Source organism: Rhamphochromis longiceps, linkage group LG1 (genome assembly GCF_057381845.1).
Source record: "Rhamphochromis longiceps isolate RC_006_pf linkage group LG1, R_longiceps_female_GT1.1, whole genome shotgun sequence".
Classification (NCBI taxonomy): Eukaryota; Metazoa; Chordata; class Actinopteri; order Cichliformes; family Cichlidae; genus Rhamphochromis; species Rhamphochromis longiceps.
Window position 1 is genome coordinate 31,625,960 of NC_140557.1, and position 20,326 is coordinate 31,646,285.

The 20,326-nt window shown below is 38.3% G+C and overlaps 1 protein-coding gene across 6 annotated transcripts in view; it reads left to right on the plus strand.

The window, feature by feature from the left end:
* Positions 1 to 3,020: 3,020 nt before the first annotated feature.
* The window catches only part of csnk1g1 (casein kinase 1, gamma 1), a 39,067-nt gene continuing 21,761 nt past the window's right edge, over positions 3,021 to 20,326 (plus strand). For all 6 annotated transcript variants that reach the window (XM_085406322.1, XM_085406331.1, XM_085406356.1 and 3 more), the window contains exons 1-4: positions 3,021 to 3,191; positions 12,784 to 13,194; positions 13,390 to 13,430; positions 14,323 to 14,392. In XM_085406322.1, coding sequence (XP_085262448.1) covers positions 13,011 to 13,194; positions 13,390 to 13,430; positions 14,323 to 14,392 — 295 coding nt within the window. In that variant the 5' untranslated portion in view covers positions 3,021 to 3,191; positions 12,784 to 13,010. The remainder of the gene's footprint in view (positions 3,192 to 12,783; positions 13,195 to 13,389; positions 13,431 to 14,322; positions 14,393 to 20,326) is intronic.

Consider the following 20,326-nt stretch of genomic DNA (forward strand, 5'->3'; position numbering starts at 1 on the left):
CTCCCTACCCTGTGTTCTCAATGAAAAAAAATGAAAAACACAAATAAAAAGAAGGAAAGAGATAGGAGAGAAAAGCCCAACAATTCCCCCTGAGCAAGCACTAGGTGACAGTGGGGAGGAAAACCTCCCTTTAAATAGGAAGAAACCTCTGACAGAACCAGGCTCAGGAAGGGACAGTCAACTGCCGTGACTGGTTGGGGTGTGAGGGTGAAAAATGATGAAGAGGGAGGGGAGACCAACGGAGAGATGATCGGAGAGGAAGGGGAGAGAAAAGGTGGAGGAAGACGAGACTACGCCTCCTCATGATCAAGTGAGAAAGCAGGAGAATCCTTCCTTTTGAAAAAGCAGAAGCGTTTTTTTTCTTCTTTTTCAGTCACTGTTCCTGGAGCGCTGAGGTTTTTTATGTCATCGATTGCTTCTGCGTTTCCCCTCTCAACTTTCTTGCATCTTTTCTACAGTTCTTCTAATTTTGCTTGTTTTTCTTCAAGCTTTTCTTTCAGTTCTTTTTTTATTTTGCCTCCTGTACTAGCTTTGCCTCGTGTCTGTATTCCTCCGTTGTACTTGGTTGTACATGTCTTCTAACTCCTGATTTCTCCAGTGCATTTTTTGAAGCGTACACTGTAGGTCTTTATGTGTTTTATCTTGTTCTTATTTCTTGTTCTCAGGTCTATAATCTGCTGCCGTACTTATCCAAATATTATTTCCCAGCCTTCATTTATAATCTAAATGTTGGGCTGTTATTGTGTATTGTTAATTTGTTGGTCTTGTCAGTTCATGAGAAATTCATTGTGCGTTTCTTCCAAGTGTTTATTTTGGGGTTCCATTTGTCTGCACTTCTCCTCTAGTTAAATGTTCTCTGCTTGCATTTGTTGAACCCTGTTCTCTAGATTGTGGTTTTCTTACTTTCAGCTAATGCCCTTCAGATGGATAATACGTCTTCTGGGGAATTTAACTGGTCACCTCAGAGAGGAGAGTCAGGGGAAACTTTTTTTTGTGGTGTTTTCTCTGAGACATGTTGGAGTCTTGATACAGTGACTGTAGAAGATCCAATTATGGATGGATGGATAGATAGGTTGCAAAGATGACCCCCTCTCCTGCCCCGCTCACACTCTGTTTCTCTCTCACACACATAACATCTTCCTGCCCTATTCAGCAATTTAACAAGTTAAACTGTATATGGACATCTTCAACTTTCCGCACTTCTTCCTGGCTGAAGAATTACAAAATATTAATAATTTTTTTAGTTGAATAAATATCTACTATGTTACCAAAATTATTTATTATTAACCGAAAACGACTAGTGTTTTGGTAACTTTTCAAATCATTCCTTTAAGAAATGATGCAATAAACCACAATGAAAAAACCTCAGTAGACATAGAATTGCATTATTGGAAAATTTTCCATAAGATATCAAAAGTGAAAGTAATTATTCTGCAGAAATACATTCCCAATCGATGTTAAAGTAATTAATATTACTGCTTCATATGTTTCAGATTGAGCTCATTTTAAGTACTCCATATTTTGTTTAATGTCCAGCATCATTTTCTATAAAACATATGCTCAACATATGCTTTAATATGCTCTTTTAGCTTTTCAGCTCCACCTTTTTGCTTTTGTTTCCATCTTTATCAGCCATATCTTCCACACTAAAACAAATTCTACAGGGTGCACAAGCGAGGTAAGGGAGGGTTGTGTTAAGAGACTTGATTGGGCAATACAGTGTAATAAAAATTACCAATGGGCTGGTGTCAGAGTGGGGCTAGTCTGTATAATAAGTTTGCGCTAGGCTCCAGTCTTGGCTTGTAAAGCTTGATTTAGACTTCTGCTGGAAAGCTACGTCCTAACCATGTCATTCAAGTCGTTGTGGTATGCATCAATCTGACATGTAGTTACATTGCTTGAGAGGTGCATATCAGGTTACGTAGAAGGTTATGGCACAGGGTTAAAATGAGTTAGAGTGTAAAATACACAGAAATTACATATAAGCAGTGCCACAATATTTTGACACCACCCTCTTTAGCATCCTTGTAATAAGACAACTTACATCCTTTTTTATTTATTCCTTCAAGGAATAAAACAACCCTGAGTTCCCTGATTGACAAAAGTACCAACACAATTTTTTTATGCTGGATTTGTTTAGACTCACAAAAATAATGGAACTGTCAATCTTATTAATCTCTGGGTCTTTTTCACAACATGACTTTTGTCCCGTCTTCCTCCCCTCAACCCTAACCTGTCACAGCAGAAGGCCGCCCCTCCCTGAGCCGGGTTCTGCCAGAGGTTTCTTCCCACTGTTACCAAGTGCTTTCTCATTGGGGACCGTCTGATTGTTTTTGTGTGTGTGTGTGTGTGTGTGTGTGTGTGTGTGTGTGTGTGTGTGTGTGTGTGTGTGTGTGTGTGTGTGTGTGTGTGTGTGTATTATTGTAGTGTTTTTACTTTGGGGTGACTGTTATTATGATTTGGTGCTATTTAAATGAAAGTTAATCAAATCGAATTTAATTGAAATTGCTCTATATTTCACATATTGTGGAAGTTCAAGCACCAGAATTTGTGCAAGTCCATCGCTAAAAACAGTAATGCATTACACAATGACTGTATAAAATAATCAAAATACTTTATTAATCCATGATAACAAAGTAATGTGGTCACAGCTGGTCCCAGACAGTAATAACTGTAACTGACTAAATTTAATTAAATATTACTAAGTTACAAAATCTAATAAAATACTTCTAATATACGTAAATAGGTTAATTATAAATATCCCAGTATATAGCACAAATTATATATATGGTTGATATTGAGATGCCCCTATTTTCAAACTATAAAACTTTCTTTTCTCTGTAGAGCATGTGTATAAGGGTACACAACTATAGAAGTATGTATTTGTGCATTAGATAAAGATGACCAATGACTGATTTTACAGTCAATGGTCTCATCGCTAATTAGCCAATCTCAGTGTGACCTGGAAGTGTGCGTGGTGAAGCGGGCGGTGCCGTCTTTCTACATCCGGTATGCTCGAACCTCTCACGAGCAGCGAAGGCAGACGAAGAATGGAGAGAGCCGCTCGGCTGTTCTAGCTTGAGACAACAGCAACAACGGGCAGCACAGAAAACCTCCCCATCACAGGCGGCGTTTTTTGTTGCGAAAAACGACAAGCTGTGCCCCGACTGTCTGGATTTCCCACAGCGAAGGTGAGCCTGAGGTGTTTGCTAGCCAAGCAGCATTTAGTTGCAGGCTTTTGGTTCTTGGCTAATGTTTTCGCTGCTAACGGAGCTAATTTCCTTGTTGCACTCGGTCCAGCTGTCACCTAGCCATCAGTAGGTGCTAGTTAAGGCGTTGACACCAGGCAGAGAGAGGGGCTGCTACATTTGCTGCCCTTTAAAACTACTCTGTTTTCATAATTAACATGAAAATGTCCATCCTGTGATTTTTCTCACACTATATTTTGAGCCAGTCCAACCATTGTGGCTAAGTAATGTTTGCTAACGTTAGCTTTATGGCTGATCAGTCTGGTTTGACGGTGGCGTGAAGGTAATTTTATTAAGCTGATGGTTCGTTTACCTACTACTCGACGTGACCGACACTAATGATACGGCTGGCTTTGAAACGCTGACGTGCAGCTGCCACCTCTCTTCCTTGTTTTGATTTAACCTTAGGCCTGCTGGTAAAGGATCGATCAGCCTCAGCTGCCTCTAACCAGCACTTCCTCACATAGAAAACCTAGTGCCTTGACTGCTTACTACAAGGTGAGGGATGCTCACAATAGGAAAGGTTGAACCCAGGGCCCCTGTCAGCCTGCTCGTCGTCGGCACAGTTGTAAATGTTGGACTGGATCTGGTCTGGTCGTCCCAGATGCGCACGCTCGGGATTAAAGTCAGTTTAAATTTTACTTCTGTGTGTACCTCCAGTGTACATTTTCTTTGCTACTAGTCATATTTTAATACACGTGGACCGTCTTAAAGTAAAGTGTCTTGCTACTGAATCAATATGGGATGACTTGTGATCGGTATTTTGCAGTAAAATAACGGCGTGTCATGCTCCGTAAAGCAGCTCTGAAGGTCACATTTTATTGATATATTAGTAGTTGAACAATTGTCTAGTATAAGTCATCGTGAGAACATAATAAATGATGTGAAATAGTTTGTGTAGAGCTCAGGCTCACTGTTTGCACATCTTAGGAAGATCCACGTTTAGGCAAAGTGCAAATAGATTAGGTTTTTTTTAAAAACTTGTTTTCGCATCTGGAACATGTTTGTTCAAACTGGTGAATTTACAATTGCATGATACACTCTTGATGATCTTGCAGTATTTGCACAATCATTAGTTCAAACCTAAGGAAAAAAATCACATTGCCATGCTTACAATTTATTTTTATGTGTTTATTTATTGTTGTTATTACTGTGTGAATTCTCAGAGGAGGAAGAGCATGGACTATAAAAATTCAATTCAGTTCTAGTTCATTAGAGCTGCTGCCTTTAAGGAGAGAGGCAGCAGCCTTTAGCTGGCACGGCCACAGTAGGAGTCTGCACTGTTGGCAGGCCCCCCTCTCAAGCTGATCTTTCTACTGAAGGTTAATTACTGCACTGAGAGCCTTTATGTTTCCATAAAAAATGGTTTAAAAAAAAAAAAAGTCAACAGATTAGTAATTTTTAATAGATGCTAATCAGCTTGAAGCATCTTTCGGTTTCTCGTAGTATTTTGACAGGCACATTTGTGCACTGTAATCAAGGTTTTTCAAATATATTTTCAGTGCCTCCTGACTGTGATACTGAAGGAAAAGTACTCTTGAATAGTTCTGAGTGTTAAAGCTGCCTATTAACCAATTGCATGAAGTTTCCTAAGCTTTTGATTGCCAGTAAATGGTAATCCAATAAAATCTTGTGCTTCTGATTTGACTGCAGACAAATTAGTTTTTGATTCTCTCCACATTTCTATATTTCAGCGGCTCTGAAAACATGCCGTCATAATACATTACTTAGATATTTCTGCAAATGCCACATTCCTCCTTCATCATTTCTGGATTAGAACTAGAAAATAAAATGCCTCGATGCACATTTTCAGCTGAGAGAATATCAGTGATGTGACAGATATGTGAGATCAGCAACAACAACTCAACTCTGAAAGCATCTCCAGTAATATGACACATTTCCTCTTCATGCACAGTGAGCGTCATTCAGAGTTGTAAAGATTTAGGATATCCCCATTGTGGAGACAGTCTGCCCTACCTGAACAGAGTAGCATTTAAGTATTCAAAATATGCAAAGGTTTAAGTACATTAAATGGATCGTTTGTAAGTCTCGCATCCTGAGATTTAGTTTAGTGGTTACAAAGTGACTGCAGTTATTTATTTTCAGCTAAAAAGGAAGTGGCAAATCTAATTTGTACATTGGTGTTTAAGAATCCAAAATATTTATGAGGTTTTTTAAATTTTCTTATTGAACCCAATAATTAGAGCAGAATAATTACAATATTGACAGCTTTAATGCAGTCTAATGAAATGCCATTGTGCAAATGAGCACATCATAAAACATAGGCTGTGCCATGACAAAGTCAATACCCTCATAAGGAGGGAGGCTGCATTTACTGCTAATCTGTTCTAGTGCAGGATAAAACTAAATATAGCATCCGCTGGAGTTTGGCCATCTGGTCAAAAAATAGTACTGATTGATGATCAATCAAAATCATAATTTTCTCAATATATGTAGTTGAACTCATATCATATGATTAGCATCAAGTGTCCTCTCAGATGTTCAGACTACATCTTGAGCTTCTTTTGACATGTTACATTAGACCTTTCGCCACTATTCTGTTTACGAAAGAAGTTGTACATTAGGTCCAGAGGGACATTGAGTCCACTGTTAATGTGTTTCTCCAAGCTTATCAAGTCAGTCAGTCAGGGTGTTGGGATGATCCATGTACCCAAGCAGCAAGACAGGCCACTACATGACTGTTTCAGCTGTGTGGTGTCAGGTATAACTCTCTATCCATTGTGGTAGTAAATATTTAGCATAGTGTGCTGTTTTTCCTTTTCTTGGCTTACTCTCGCCATAATGTGAATTAGTGTGACATTGCCTCAGTGCGTCATGCTATCTACAGAGATGTTGCAAGTGTATGGGTTTATGTTTTTATTAAGGATTTTACTTATGATTATAGACATGTGAATGCCCCATCTCAATAACTATGGAAATTAAGGCTCATTTCATTAGGTAGGTGGTTCAAAGTAACCACCTGATTTGTTTCAAGATGGATGCTGAGTTCCTAAATTTGCTTATTGATTTAAATAAAATAATTAAAAAGTATTTTTAGCATCCAATAACTGAGAACAAAATATTTGGGGTAATTGATTACTTATTTTGCATTCATTTATGATAAGGAGCTGTTTTTGTTTTACTCTTTTGTGCTACAAATCAATTGCACCCCCCTTCCTTTTTTTCAGTGGTTTGCTGACTAAAAGCTCATGCTCCCTAATTTAGCTCTAGCTGAAATTACTGAAAGAGAGCCGCCTGTTAACCAGCTCCAGCTACAGGAAGAAAACCTTACAGGGTTTTTAGAGCTAAACCTGTGTGTTGAAGGCTGCCGCCTACCTTGGTCTCAGGATCAGTCAGGGCCTAACAACCTGGCAGGTGACGGTACTATGATGCAACATTAGTGGCTTAGTGATACAGCTTTTGGGTTTACCCTGGTTTTTCACTGTTTGCCTCCTAGCCTGATCTTTTACTTGAGATAAGCGATTAACAGCTAAGAAGTCTCAGTTCTCCAGAACATGGTGTCACCACAAATTGATGATATCACAGACCACCTCCTTGCGCAGATAGAAAGGTTTTTGATAAGTCTTTGTCTTCAGTAGCGCTTCAGTAAGAAATATAGATTCTTAGGAGTGACCTGCTTTTTTTCTTTTAGGCCTAAAACATTTAAATAATTTTGTACTGTATGCCTTAAATTAATGACCCTAATGCCGGACACCGATCTGTACTTATTAACCTTATATTAAATTCTCATGTAGACTAAGCTTACATTTGAATTATAACTATTCTTGAATTGCTCTTAGACTGTTAAACACCATGAAGGCTGCAGATGAAAGAGTGAGGCTAAAGATTAATTGAATGGAATAACAATTGTAATCCGACTGCTTCTTCTATAATAATTAAAGAGATCTAATGTTGATAAGTGTGATAACTTACAGTCTTTATTTTTGCCAGGTTTCCTTCCTGGTTTCAGATAGTCCAAATTTATTGATGTCGTAGATGTTTTCAATTCAGAGCAAAGCTTAACGCCCCCATGTTCATACATTGCCTTTAATGTTAAACTACTCCTTTCATGTGCACTTGGTCCCCTGCTTTGGGGCAATAGTTGTATTGTTTTCAAATGGTTCTCTGCCCAGAACCATGTGTTTAAGTTCTTAATTATTATTGTTTTAATTATAGAATTTTATTTTCCTGTGTAAAATTATTTGCTTCTTTTCATTAGAATTATCAATGTTTCTGATTGGTCATACTCAGCAATACCACTTTAAAAGAATGTGTTTCATATTAGACTTGGAACCTCTGTGTTTACTTATCCAGTTTTGCGTTTGTGTGATCACAAGGCCTGACTGTTGATGTTGGGGTAAAGCTACGTAGAGTGAATGATTTTTGGTTATTTGCTTGCTAGCTACTTTAGGGCAAGACCCTATGGTCTACACCCTAGACAAGTCGCCAGTATTTATTATTTGAATGATATCTTACATTTAAAAAATCTATTGCAACAAGACACATTTATGCTAAAATAGAGAAGCAAAATGCTGATGTGAAAGTCATGACAGGGAAGCTTTTATACACCTTGGTTTTGTTCTTCTCTCTTCATCTTAAGAGATTTTTAAAAAGCAATGAAAAACCCCCCAGTAGCTTTGTCATTGAAAACTCCTTTAGGCCTACTTTTTACTGTACAAAGATCAGGAATCAACAAGGTCATTGATGAAGAACCTAACCTGTAAACAGAATTGATAATGGCCCTGCTACCAATAAAAGCTTATCAATACCTGTAACAAAAGGTCTGACTTTCCCACACAGGCTGCCCCGCATCGGCTAACCAAACAACTGAGTGCTAATTGTTAGCAATATCAGATCTTCACATACAGTAGCCCATCTCTACTAGCCACTGTGAAACTGTAGTATGTTTATTATGGATGTAATTAGAGCTGGGCGATAGAACGATAACGATATGTATCGCGATATAACTTTTACTCGATAGAGAAATTAAGCTATCGCGATAGACCTCGCCGCTCTTGTCCTCTTTAAAAAAAAAAAAAAAAAAAAAAAAAAAAAAAAAAGGTCAGCCGATCCAAATTCAGTAGCGCAGAGCTGAACCAATCACAGCCGCAGCGTCACGTCGCGTGACTTGCTACGCACAGCACAAGTGCCAAGCCGCACGTGTGTTTGTTTGGGAAGCAGCCAGCGGGTAATGGAGCCAGCGCATAATGGAGGAAATGAGTGTGCCGACTAGAAAAATCAACCGAGCGTGACCGAAGAGAAAACAGATGATGGTTCCAATGCCGGAGAGATTGTCGAACGGAAGAGCCAAAGAAGTTCCGTAGTGTGAAGGTATTTCGGCTATTTCAAGTCTGACAAAAAACAGAGTAGCGTGCACTGTAAATTGTGCTGAAAGCAAGTCTGGAAATACAATAAACTGGTGCATGCGTCACACTGTGCGCCGCGTTATTGTTTCGGTGAAATGAATTTCTACAATACTGTTACTGTTAATTCTACTCTGCAGTGTTTAAATGCTTACATATACACACAGTTACTGTCCCTCCACACATACGACTCGGTTCTGCTTCTATGCCGCAGCTTTGTTTACTTTTTCCCCACCGAGGCTTCTAGACTTCTGATTGGCCAACATTTCTGCACGGTTAGGAATCTAGCGCCACCTGCTGCTTTGGCATGTTCATAGCAGCGTTTTCCTTCATTTCTGCCTTTATGTGTGGACGGGATTATTTTTTTAAAACGAAAACAGAAAATCCCAGTTTTCAAAAATACCCGTGTACGTGTGGACGTAGCCTCAGTCTCTGACTGGAAGCGCTAATTCGTCATTCGGCTTTTGTCAGACTAAAGTAACTGTTAAAACTGTTTGAAAAGCTCAGCTATACAACAAGGAGAGATTGAGAATTTCCTTTTAGTTCTCAGTTTATTTGATATTGACAAAAGTTAGTCAGTTTTGTCTGTTCTTCTGTAAAACAAACTAAGATTTATTTTTAGAATTAATATTTTGTTTCTAAGTGGAATTGACAATTTAGTCTGTTTCATTTGTTCTATTTTGAAACTTAAACGCTTTAGCGGCTGCCTTTTGTGTAGTTTGCAATATTTGCCTTTATTTATCTGAAAAAGTCTCATGTTCCTTAAGTACATCTACCCTGTTGAACTTATTATGGGAAATAAATATTTAAATAAAAACAAGCTGCTGATTATTTCACATTTTACTTGTGAGCAACGGCACATTTAAATCTTACAAATATAGTTATTTGGCTTATATCGTGATAGATATTGTTATCGCCTGAAATGAAAAAAACATATCGTGATATGAAAAAATCTCATATCGCCCAGCTCTAGATGTAATATATACATCCATAATATTACATGTACACTGTAGTTCAGTAGTTCTCTCATCTTGCCAGAAATGTTGCGTTTGGGAAACAAGAATCAGTTCTCATTAAGAGTGTTTCAGATTTGACTGGTGTCTGTTAGTCACCTAGGTCTGAAAATATCTGTTCCTTTTATTGATCTCTGCCAAGAACCATGAGGCACGAGACAGTAACTATTGTAGACAGGAGATTTCTTTTTCATTCATTCATTTATGTATTTATTTAGAAGAATACATTTGAAGAAGCACCAGCAACCTATACTTTTTTTGTTTATTTTCAATACATGACATCTTTGACTGCTACAGTTCAATCAGTAATCTGGGATTTGATGTTATAAACTCCTTTCCTTTCATCTATTTCTAAGAAGTACATTTACTTTTATAGGATGCCAGAAGGTGTGTATCCTCAAACATAGCTTCATTTATCAGTAGACACTGTGCCTCCAGCGGGATAAAGGTAGGGGATTCCCATCCTTACATCACAACTAAAGACTCCGTTTATTCAGACCGCAGGTCTTCACAGTGGTTGATTCTCCACAGTATCCCACAATCCAGTAGATTCCCTAAATTTGTTCTCGTCTTTATTAATTAGGGATTGACTAAAATTCATCTACACAGATTGAATGTGTCCAGTGTAATAAAAAGATTTATTTTGTATGTCCTTTTAGACCCATAAGAGATACCTTTGTAATAATGTGACCTATTCCTCTTCAGCTATTTTTTCCTTTAATCAGGAAAAACACATGCAGTACAGTTAATAAACCAAACTAAATGCTAATTATTACAGTATTTAGTGCTGTGCATCTTTGCTGTTAAAGATTGAATGTCTTTTTTGCAGCGTGAATTATTTTTGTGCCTTTGATGTTTCTACATGGTAATCCTCAGGTTAGGCATGCCAGGGCATGTTTATAGCATAGATGATTTATGGTAGTCTAGTGCACCTGGCTAAAATAAATTATACATTTATAAAACAGACCACATTTATGTTTTATCTCCAAAAAAATGAAACAAAAGGAAAGAAAAAAACTAACAAACTTACTCAGTTAGGATCAAATTATGTTCAAGTTTCATACAGAGCGCTGTCCTCTTGACTGACAGACTGATGAGATCAGCTCAAGTTGGTTTCATCAGTGTAACGTGTATTATTGTATCACCAGTGTGTGAATGTGTGTGTGAATGGGTGGATGACTGGATATGTAAAGCGCTTTGGGGTCCGTAGGGACTAGTAAAGTGCTATATAAATACAGGCCATTTACCATTTATTCACATAGCCACCCATGTCTTTGAATTCAAATGTTGTTATGTGGTTAATTTTTGTAGATGTTATATTTTCTGGAAATTTAGTTTTGAAACCTTCATATAAACTGACTAAAAATAAGCGAAAATATGGCTCTCTTACTTGGACAGCATGCTATACTTGAATACAGTTTAGCTTACTGTAATTGAAGCTTGGTATAAAAGGTTTGAATGGTCAAAGGTCAGTTTAGCTCAGGCTAGTTTTGTAGTTATCTGTGATTTTACGTAAAGTAGTAAAGTGCAGCTATTGTTCATGGAGCCAGAAGTGGCCATATGCGGATGCAAAATGGATTGACAGACACCAGCGAATTAGTGATAATTATAGACAGAAATTAAATACTACAGTTTAGTTCAACTAAACTGGAGTTACAAACATTTTGTGCAGTTAACAATAAAGGAAAATGTATTATCTGTTAGATCATTTCATTACAAACACTGTAAAAGTGAGCAACATAACAGATGCAGTTGAGAGGTACAGCTAAGTAGCTCGAATTAGCTTAGCTGGTGTAAACCCTGGTGCATGCTGGGTTAGTGAGGCCTAAAAATGCTTATTTGCACAATGGAAGCTGCTCACCATTGGGCCTTGCTGCAAGCTTGTTTTATAGCTATGTTGCGCCGTTCCTGGTTTTATGTAATAGTAACACTGCACAGTTGCCCTTGAGAGCAAACTAGCTGTCTTTGATGCTGAGATCTGTGCAGGCAACACTGAGCGTGAGTCATCCAGAAGCCCACACACAAATACTTTCAGCAGCAGTTTTTCCATGCTCAGGAATTACAGCATTGTCATGAAAACAGTAGTAGCTGATGTTTTTCCTCAAAACACGAAAAGTTTTTTTCAGTATTGAAGAGGTATTTTGAGTAAATAATTAGCAGAATAGTCAATCGGCCTAATTAACAGGCAACGTTTTGTCGTGCTTCAGCAGTGTTATAATTTGTTGAGAATGGTTAACAGGATTTTCCCAAGAGGCCTGCAGTTGATAAAAAGCATATGCCATAAGTAATTGTTCAATGCATATTAACTGCTTTTTTTTCTTCTGAATTCTCATAATTTAATGTAATCATGTAAGGAAAGAAGTTAAAACCAAAAAGGATTCTACTGAGTGCTCAAAACAATCGGATCAGTGTCCATAAAATTGAGCTTCGGTGCCCTTGCAAGCCAACATGGCTTTATATAATTGTTTACATAATATTCTCCTCTGACTTTGTCTGGCGGGGTTTAGCTGTGGGTAGTGAGATGCCTTCAGAAACACAAACTATGACTTAAGGTTTTTGTGTTGATGCTCAAACTACCTGCTGTGTTTTCTATGACCACTGTGACCTGATTACTATCTCTTCACCCAGCAGCCTGTTAGAGTGAGCCATTTGTCCTTGTTTAGCACTGTGTACTTGTAAACACAGTTTGTTTGTTTTTTTGTTTTTTGTTTTTTCCTTTTCTCTTTTTTAACAGCCTGTAAACGACTTTCAAAGAGAGTTAAACCTGGTCTCTTATGGGGAAGTTAGATTATGTGTTGTTGTTGTTGTTGTTGAGGAATCACTATCAGTGAAATTTTATGACCTAACATGTAGTCTGGATTTTTCATTTTGTCATTAAAAAACCTTTTGTATTATAACCCCATGAAGTAAAGTGTGATTTTTTTTTTTCTCTTTTTTTTTTTTTCTTTTTTAGATTTTTCATCTAATAATAGCAGTAGAGAAAACATAAAAAATTAATATCTAACACCTAAACATTTGAGTTTGATTTTCTGGTTCATTTTAATCTGTGATCATCTGTATTCTTTTTGATGCAATGAGGTTTTTAAGAGTTTAATCAGGGTAAAATGTTCTTTATTAAAGGGTAATATCTTAAGTATTGCCATATGTTGTTTGTTACAGGTCTTTCACCTTCTCCTTCCTGTGACAAATGTTGAGGCCTAACATCTCTTAGAGGTGAGGGTGAGGACAGGTCGGAGTGTCGGTCAGCTGCATCAAGTTTTGTCCCATGAGAGTGACTGTACCATCCAGGCACCTCCAGTGACCAGGGCTGTGGCTGTGGTGGGCCCGGCCCAGGAGGCCTTTTTGTACATCACTCCAGGCTCCTGCTGACCTGTGCTGCTCTCACCATGGATCAGCAAAGAGACAAGTATGGCGACCGACAAAGGAGCGCTAAAGTGTCCCAGGGAGGCCGCAGCGGACACCCGTCGCGGCCATCTGGCTCCTCCAGCTCCTCTGGGGTTCTCATGGTGGGGCCAAATTTTCGTGTGGGCAAGAAGATCGGTTGTGGAAACTTTGGCGAATTGAAGCTTGGTAAGCTGAATCTCAATCAGATGTTAAAATATTTATGCAGGACATGATTTGCTAGCAGACATAGCAGACATGGATGCTGCAAAGGTTGCTGGAAGTATGTCATCTAATCTATTACAGAGTTATCTTTTCTCTAAAATAGTGTAATTTATTTTTAAAACATCTGAACCATGCTTTTGCTCTCCTGTCTTATTCCAGGAAAAAATCTCTACACAAATGAGTATGTAGCTATTAAACTGGTAAGTGCACTCTTGCTTTTATTGCTTGACTTCTCACATCTGCAGATGATTTTTAGAATCAATTTTAATGCTAAAGTCATTACTTTTAAAGCGCTTCATTATGTGAAAAAGGTCCAATACGGAAATTAGTAATAGTAGGATCAGAAATGTTGGTACAGAAAACATTGAAAGCATGGTTTGCTTTATTGTAATTGCTTGAATATAACAGTCAGCGATAATGAGAATCTGAACTAGATGATTAGCACATTGAAAACAGAATAAAACAGATGCTTACTGTTAGTCTTTCCTCCGTGTTCAGTATTAGGTGTTGATATTAAAGTGATTTTCAGATGGGCTATTTTGACTGCAATTTGCAGTGGTGCAATCGTAGTGTTGTAACTGTTCTTGAGGAGAAATGTGAGTGAGGTGTAGATGCTCAGCTAGGCGTGTCTCTCCAGCGGCTGCTGGACTGGAAATCATGGCTCCTGACTCATGCCCTTATTATTGCTCACCAGAGAGTTGTAATTTGCTACAGAATCAACGTATTAAGCTTACCAACCAAATGGCTTTTAGCTACTCGCTCTATTGTATGGTGTGCTGACACTTGAGCTGGGAAAAAAAAAAAAAAAAGAAGTTTCAATTTAAAGTGTGTTGAGTTTGAAAGTTCAGAACAGTTAACTGGAAATAAAGTTTAGAATTTGGGGGCACAGCAAAGTGACTGTTTTAGGTATATTTTTAAGTATATTCAAACTATTTTTCTTTAGCTCAAATGTGATGTTTTGTTGAAGTGTTGCTCTGAATATTGACCCATACACAAACATTTGCAAGGTGAAATTCATAGCATTAAAACTGCATTTATTCCAGTGTTTATGTCCGATTTATTGAACACTGGTCTGATGTGTTTACCATTCAGGAACCAGTGAAGTCGAGGGCACCACAGCTGCATTTAGAGTACCGGTTCTACAAAACACTTGGAACTGCAGGTAAGGTCACAGATTTGTTTTCTACTCCCGTCTGGTGGTTTTATGTGACTTCATGATAGTGATTTGACTGTTTTGGAAGATCGGCCTAAAGATTGCATCATTTCCACAACAAGTGATTACTCTTCTCAGGTTACATATTGAAATTAAGCTGACTTTAATCTCCGGGAGTGTGTATATGACTGGATGAATGCCTACGTGCATAGAAAGCATGTTGAACAGTGACCTTGGGTGAAAATAGTATTGCCAGAGGTGCAGTTCACTATGAAAGGTGGTTTCTATTTTCACTTCCATTGGGCTGCTTTGCTTCTGTTTTGGCAGTGAGTGCCAGAGTCTGTGCTGTGCTTTGGACCTATAATGCTTCATTAGGTGGCAAGAACTTGTTTAGAGATTCAGGTTGAAACAGAAAAATAATTTTTGTATTTTGCTGTGATCAGTTCAGGCACATGAGCCTGAACGAACCTTGCTTCTGAAGTCGCAAAACTCAACTCTATATGGACGTCTTCAGGTTTTGGGCAAGTTGTTGAAGCACAGAGAGTGTAACACAATGTTTCCCACTCAGGATTACTGTAGCCCTTTCAACTGGCTCAAGGGCTTGGCTCAGTTCATTAGTCAGGTTCTACTGTTTAGGCTTCAGATCAAGATAGTGTTGTTTTCCTCGTGGAACCACTGCTGGGTCAGACAGTGCAGTAGTCACAAGCCATCTTTGTTCCAGAAGCCTGGGTAACCTGATAATTACTATTCTAGTGAATACTTACATCTTGAAGCATGTGCTGTGGTGTGCTCATTTGCAGCTGCTTATCCTTTAGCTCAGTGAATGCCGTCTAATTGCTGATGCCCGTCCATGCTTTTCTACCAAAATCTTTACAGCTGCTACAACATTAGCACCATTGTCATGGACAACAGCTTTTTCTTTCTGTGGTGGAATGTCGAAGTTGACAAGACCGTCCTCAAGCCATTCTCCAATAGGGCTGTTCGATATAACGATATATATCGGATGACGGTATAAAAACGTCTATCGTTTCCTATGACGCTACCGTTTGTTTCATGGTGTCGTAAAATAAACTGTTTACGGCAATATTTTTTTCATTGTTTTGATGGTCACTGTAGCGGCTATATATAATTAATATAATATAATAATATATATATTATATTTAATATAACCACTCTACGGACCGACAAGCGCGTGTTGTTAGCAACAACGACGGTAAAACCATCGCGTGGCTCCGCTGTCCGCTTGTTTGTTTTCCCACATAAACCTTTCACAATAAAGCTCAAGATCCTGTTGAGACTTTGCATACTCTTTCACGTGATTCTTTATTTTGAAGAGAGTTTATGGATGAGAAGCAAAAAAGAGCCGTCAGGTGCTAAAAAATAAACCTTAGACTCAAACTTTGAAAGAAAATGGTGGCCGTTACAACTTATGTCTAAAAATGTATCATTTCATGCATGGGTTAAAACACTGGACTCCATGTAAAGGACGCCCAGCTGGAAACACTTCACGCAAGTTGCCCGAGATTCACAGAATTTACATAAAATGTTACATTTTTGTGATTTATATCGTTGCCAGGACGATAAATGTCTTATATCGGGATATGAGATTTTGGTCATATCACACAGCCCTAATCTCCAATATATGCAGCGTGTGTTCTCGTCAGAAGCATTGTTATCAGTCTGCGGGTCTCTATTCACCAATCCTTACGAATAATGTGAAACATCACCCCTCGATACGCCTCTGTAGCGAGGCTCAAGCTAGGGAGTGCAAGGCTCAGTCTCCTGCAAGCTTAAATTATGGTCTCACAGAAGTGTCAGTTAGGGGTTAACACCCACCACAAACGTATTCTAGTGCAGTCCTCCAAAATCTCTGCTGCATGTCCTAATCAATCAGGATTTGACTGACCTAATCGTCAGACGAGTTGGCTCAAATAGGGAATGGAGTGACAGTGGGAGAAGCTTGGGGGAAAAAATAAATCAAAGATCAGAAATACGTTGTTTTAAAGCTCTTTGTATGTTGTAACTTTGCTCTTCTCTGTGGCTGGCTGATGGACCATCAACAGCATGAGTAAGAGTAGCCCACAGACTGGCTGTATGACAACAAACCCTCTGTGCTGGTGGACTGTCAGTCCATAATTGCCTGCGAATTGCCTTTGCCCTACCCCTGCTCAAGTGTGAAACAAGCATAAAGGGCAGTTTTTTTTGTTTTTTGACCTCTTCATAGTTTACTTTCAGGAAGTAAGTTCTTGAAGTAACTGTGTACCTGGGAATGAAAGTGGAAATTATATTCAGAAGCCCTTTGTCTTCCACCATTGAGTGTTCAAAATGCAAGTCAGCAGCATGCTCAGCTGAACATGGTGCAGCTGTCTGAACAAAGTTTTTTGCATACAACTCTGTGACTTACTGAAAAGGACAGTAACAAATAATTCATTGTCCAACAGTGGCTTAGTTTTACTGGTATAGTATATTTTTACTGGCATCAGAAGAAGTTTAGCTTTTTCTTTTGTTTGAAATGGTCTCAAACTAGTCTTCATCTTTGTCTTGTTCCACTATTTTATTCTTTCTCCATCACACCATTAATCATGATATAATTTTGAGGCTATATTTTTTTAATATATTTATATATATTATCAAGTCTTATATATTTCGTTTTTTTTTTTTTTTCCTTTTTTCTAAGTAGCTTGTGCAGTTGAAAACTGAAAACGCTTGCATTGTTTGATTAAGCTGACATGGTGAATTTTTAGCAATAAGTTGGTTATTTACATATTTGGCAAAGCAGCATAACATTCATTCAGACCTGTACTTTCAAAAATCTGGCCAGTCTAAGTCTCAATCTTTGCACTTGCTTTTTGGCCTGTCTTGATGTTTCATAGGGAAATGTGAATCTTAAGGTTGTAAATGTTCTCCTATTGTAACCAGTTAGACCAGTTAGTCATGGACTTAACTTAAAAAAAAACTTCAAGGAACTAAAAAAAAACCCAATTACCCCGCAGCCCAAAACACAACAATATTATTATTATTATTATTATTATTATTGTTATTCACTCATAATGCCTACAATTTGTCCCTTGCACCGTTTGATTTGTAGTGTGAAACAGTGATTTTAGTTTTAATGGTACCCACACTGCCAGCCATTTTTATTTTTCCAGATTATCCAGATGCCCAACAAATCTTATTATCTAGCTTTCAGAATGAAATGCAAAGCAATAACTGACAACTTCTCGGTTTGTCATAAAAGATTAGTCAGGATTTGCTGACGCATCACTGTTACAGCAACCACTAGCAAGAATGTTGGCAGGATCAAATGAGCACCACAGAGAATGAAATTAAGTCATTTTTTAAGTGTTGGTACTAAAGGAAATGGGTGTGAAGGCTAGAAACAATGGAACTATGGAAAAATCTTTTTTTTTTTAAAACAGTATCCACGGTTGTCTTGGTAAAATGGGTACAATAATAATGGATACATATCAGATATATTGACCCAAACGAGCTTTTGAGGTCATTTTGTTTTTGTTTGGTTTTAATTTGTTACCTAATGTGCTCTTTAAAACATAGGGATGTTACAGTGTTTAGGGATGACCCCAGTAACAGTTTGTCATGGAAAATAAAAGCCTTTTTTTTGTGTCGTGGGTGATCTTTGATGTGCTTTTTTGGAGCTCTACATGCATATGTGATAACCCGACAGGGAGTATAATGGCTATTGTTTTGCAAAGGCAAGGGCTGGAAAAGGCCAACTGTGCGGAAACTCATTAAATATTTAGAGAGTGGGTCTGCCTCTCTTAGTACTAACCTGCCTCTGTCCTCTTCTTCCAGATGGGATAACGTGACCTCATTTCTTCTTGGCTGTGTACTGTGCTACATTCCTCTCAGCCAATGTGGTTATCACAATGTCTGCATGATGGGGTCTTTATGAATTAATGTGGTTTGACTCAGCTGCTCTGTCAGGTGTTGTTATCTGATGCATAAACAACTATCGCTGGATATTAATGAGGATGATTCAATTAAAAATCAAGCATCATCTTGCAGTTAATATTTGCCATCGCAATCAGGGGTGCATCATCGCTTTGGTTTTACAGGCCAGTGAGATTATGACACAGCATTGTGAGGAGGGCAAAAATGTTTCTAAGAGCGTGAGGGTTTGTTCAGGGGTGGGTGGAGATTGAGCTGTTAAAGGTATTGGCAGGCAGACCTCGTCATGAAACACTACACCATCTCTGTAAGCACTGCAGGGCACAACGAGTAAACATGTCCAATGGTGACACAGTTTAATAGATGTTACCGACATGTAAAGAAAAGGCCAAAGGTTTTATCGTGTGTGTGTGTGTGTGTCCACTTATGGGGAAATCATAGATATATGTTGAAGAAAATTGAGCTTCTTTCATTACACAGTTAGATTTGAGTGAAAATAATTAGAGAAAATGAGGGATTAGAGAAACCATAAAGTGGTGTTTTTGTGTGCTTTTAGAAATTAAAGAGCCCAATGTTCTTGAGTGTGTTTAAAGGGAGACTTAAAGATCGAAAAGAACCACAGGATTTTCCTGCAGCTTTTATTTTTGCATAGAATGATAGAGTATAATGTTTGTTTTTAACACCATAGTTGCTGTATAATTACAGATGTTGATTTCTTGTCACTTAAAGGAAGCACAGCATTTTCAAGGGGATTCATTATGCTCATTTAAACTCCTAGAGTGGCTTTGCACAATTCTCAGTTCAAAATTACCCTTGTTTATCTTGTACTGGACCTGAGTGCAGACCGTTACTTCATTCTGACTGAAACAAACCATTTTAGTTCCTTCATCTTTAAGACCACCCTCCCTGTTTTCCATTCTTATGACTGGCTGCCTCTCTGTGTGCCTGAGAGATCTGGCTCTTTACTCTTTATGACATCAGACAGAGCTAAGAGCAGAAAAAAAAATGGCCTTGAGAGAGTTAACAGAGTTCAAGCATTACTCGCATATATGCGAGTAATGCTTGAACTCTGTTACTCGCATATATGCGAGTAATGCTTGAACTCTGTTACTCGCATATATGCGAGTAATGCTTGAACTCTGTTACTCGCATATATGCGAGTAATGCTTGAACTCTGTTACTCGCATATATGCGAGTAATGCTTGAACTCTGTTAACTCTCTCAAGAAGGCCATTTTTTTCTGCTCTTAGCTCTGCATTATTGCTTTGCATTTCATACTGCATTATTGGTAAATATGTCCACATCCATTTATAACAGTATGTAGACTGAAAATATGGAAAAGCATGTTAGTGTTGTTGTTTGTTTTTTGTTAACAATGATATTTATGTCACGAAACCGTTAAAAGAATTCAGATTTTATTTCAAATTAATTAATAAAACAGCAAAAACGATATGCTGGTTGTTGAGCTTTTACAGGTGAAATGCAAATATGTGTAACAAAATGCCACAGTAGTCAAATAATTGGTCCAACAAAGGAGCACATTGACAGCCATCTGCACAGGTTTAGGGAAAGCAGCCACTGAACAACAGAAGCAAGCCAGCAAATACGTCTGTTAGAAATTGAAAGGGGCCAGCTTGATGTTGATTTGAGGGTAGAGCTGAGCAACCAATCGCAGGCTATATCAGTAGTGCAGGCAGCCAATCAAAGATGGATCTGCACGATGTGCAAAATCTTGCATCAGGCAGGAGCTGGCTGTATTCCAGGAGTTTGGTGTGGAGCTGCTGTAGAACCATCACGAGGAGCCTGCTCACAATTTTCTCAGTAAAACCCACCCATTAGTAATATACAGTGGAAAAATCTGTCCACCAGTCTTTGATTTACTTATCCTGTTATGGCGGGCTGGAGTCTCTCCTAGCTTACAGTGGTTGACGCGTAGCGCAGTACAGTCTTGGACAAATAAAGTCTCTCACAACACTGACAAACACACACACACACAGAGCATAGTGAGAAAAGGGAGTTCACGCCTACAGTCAA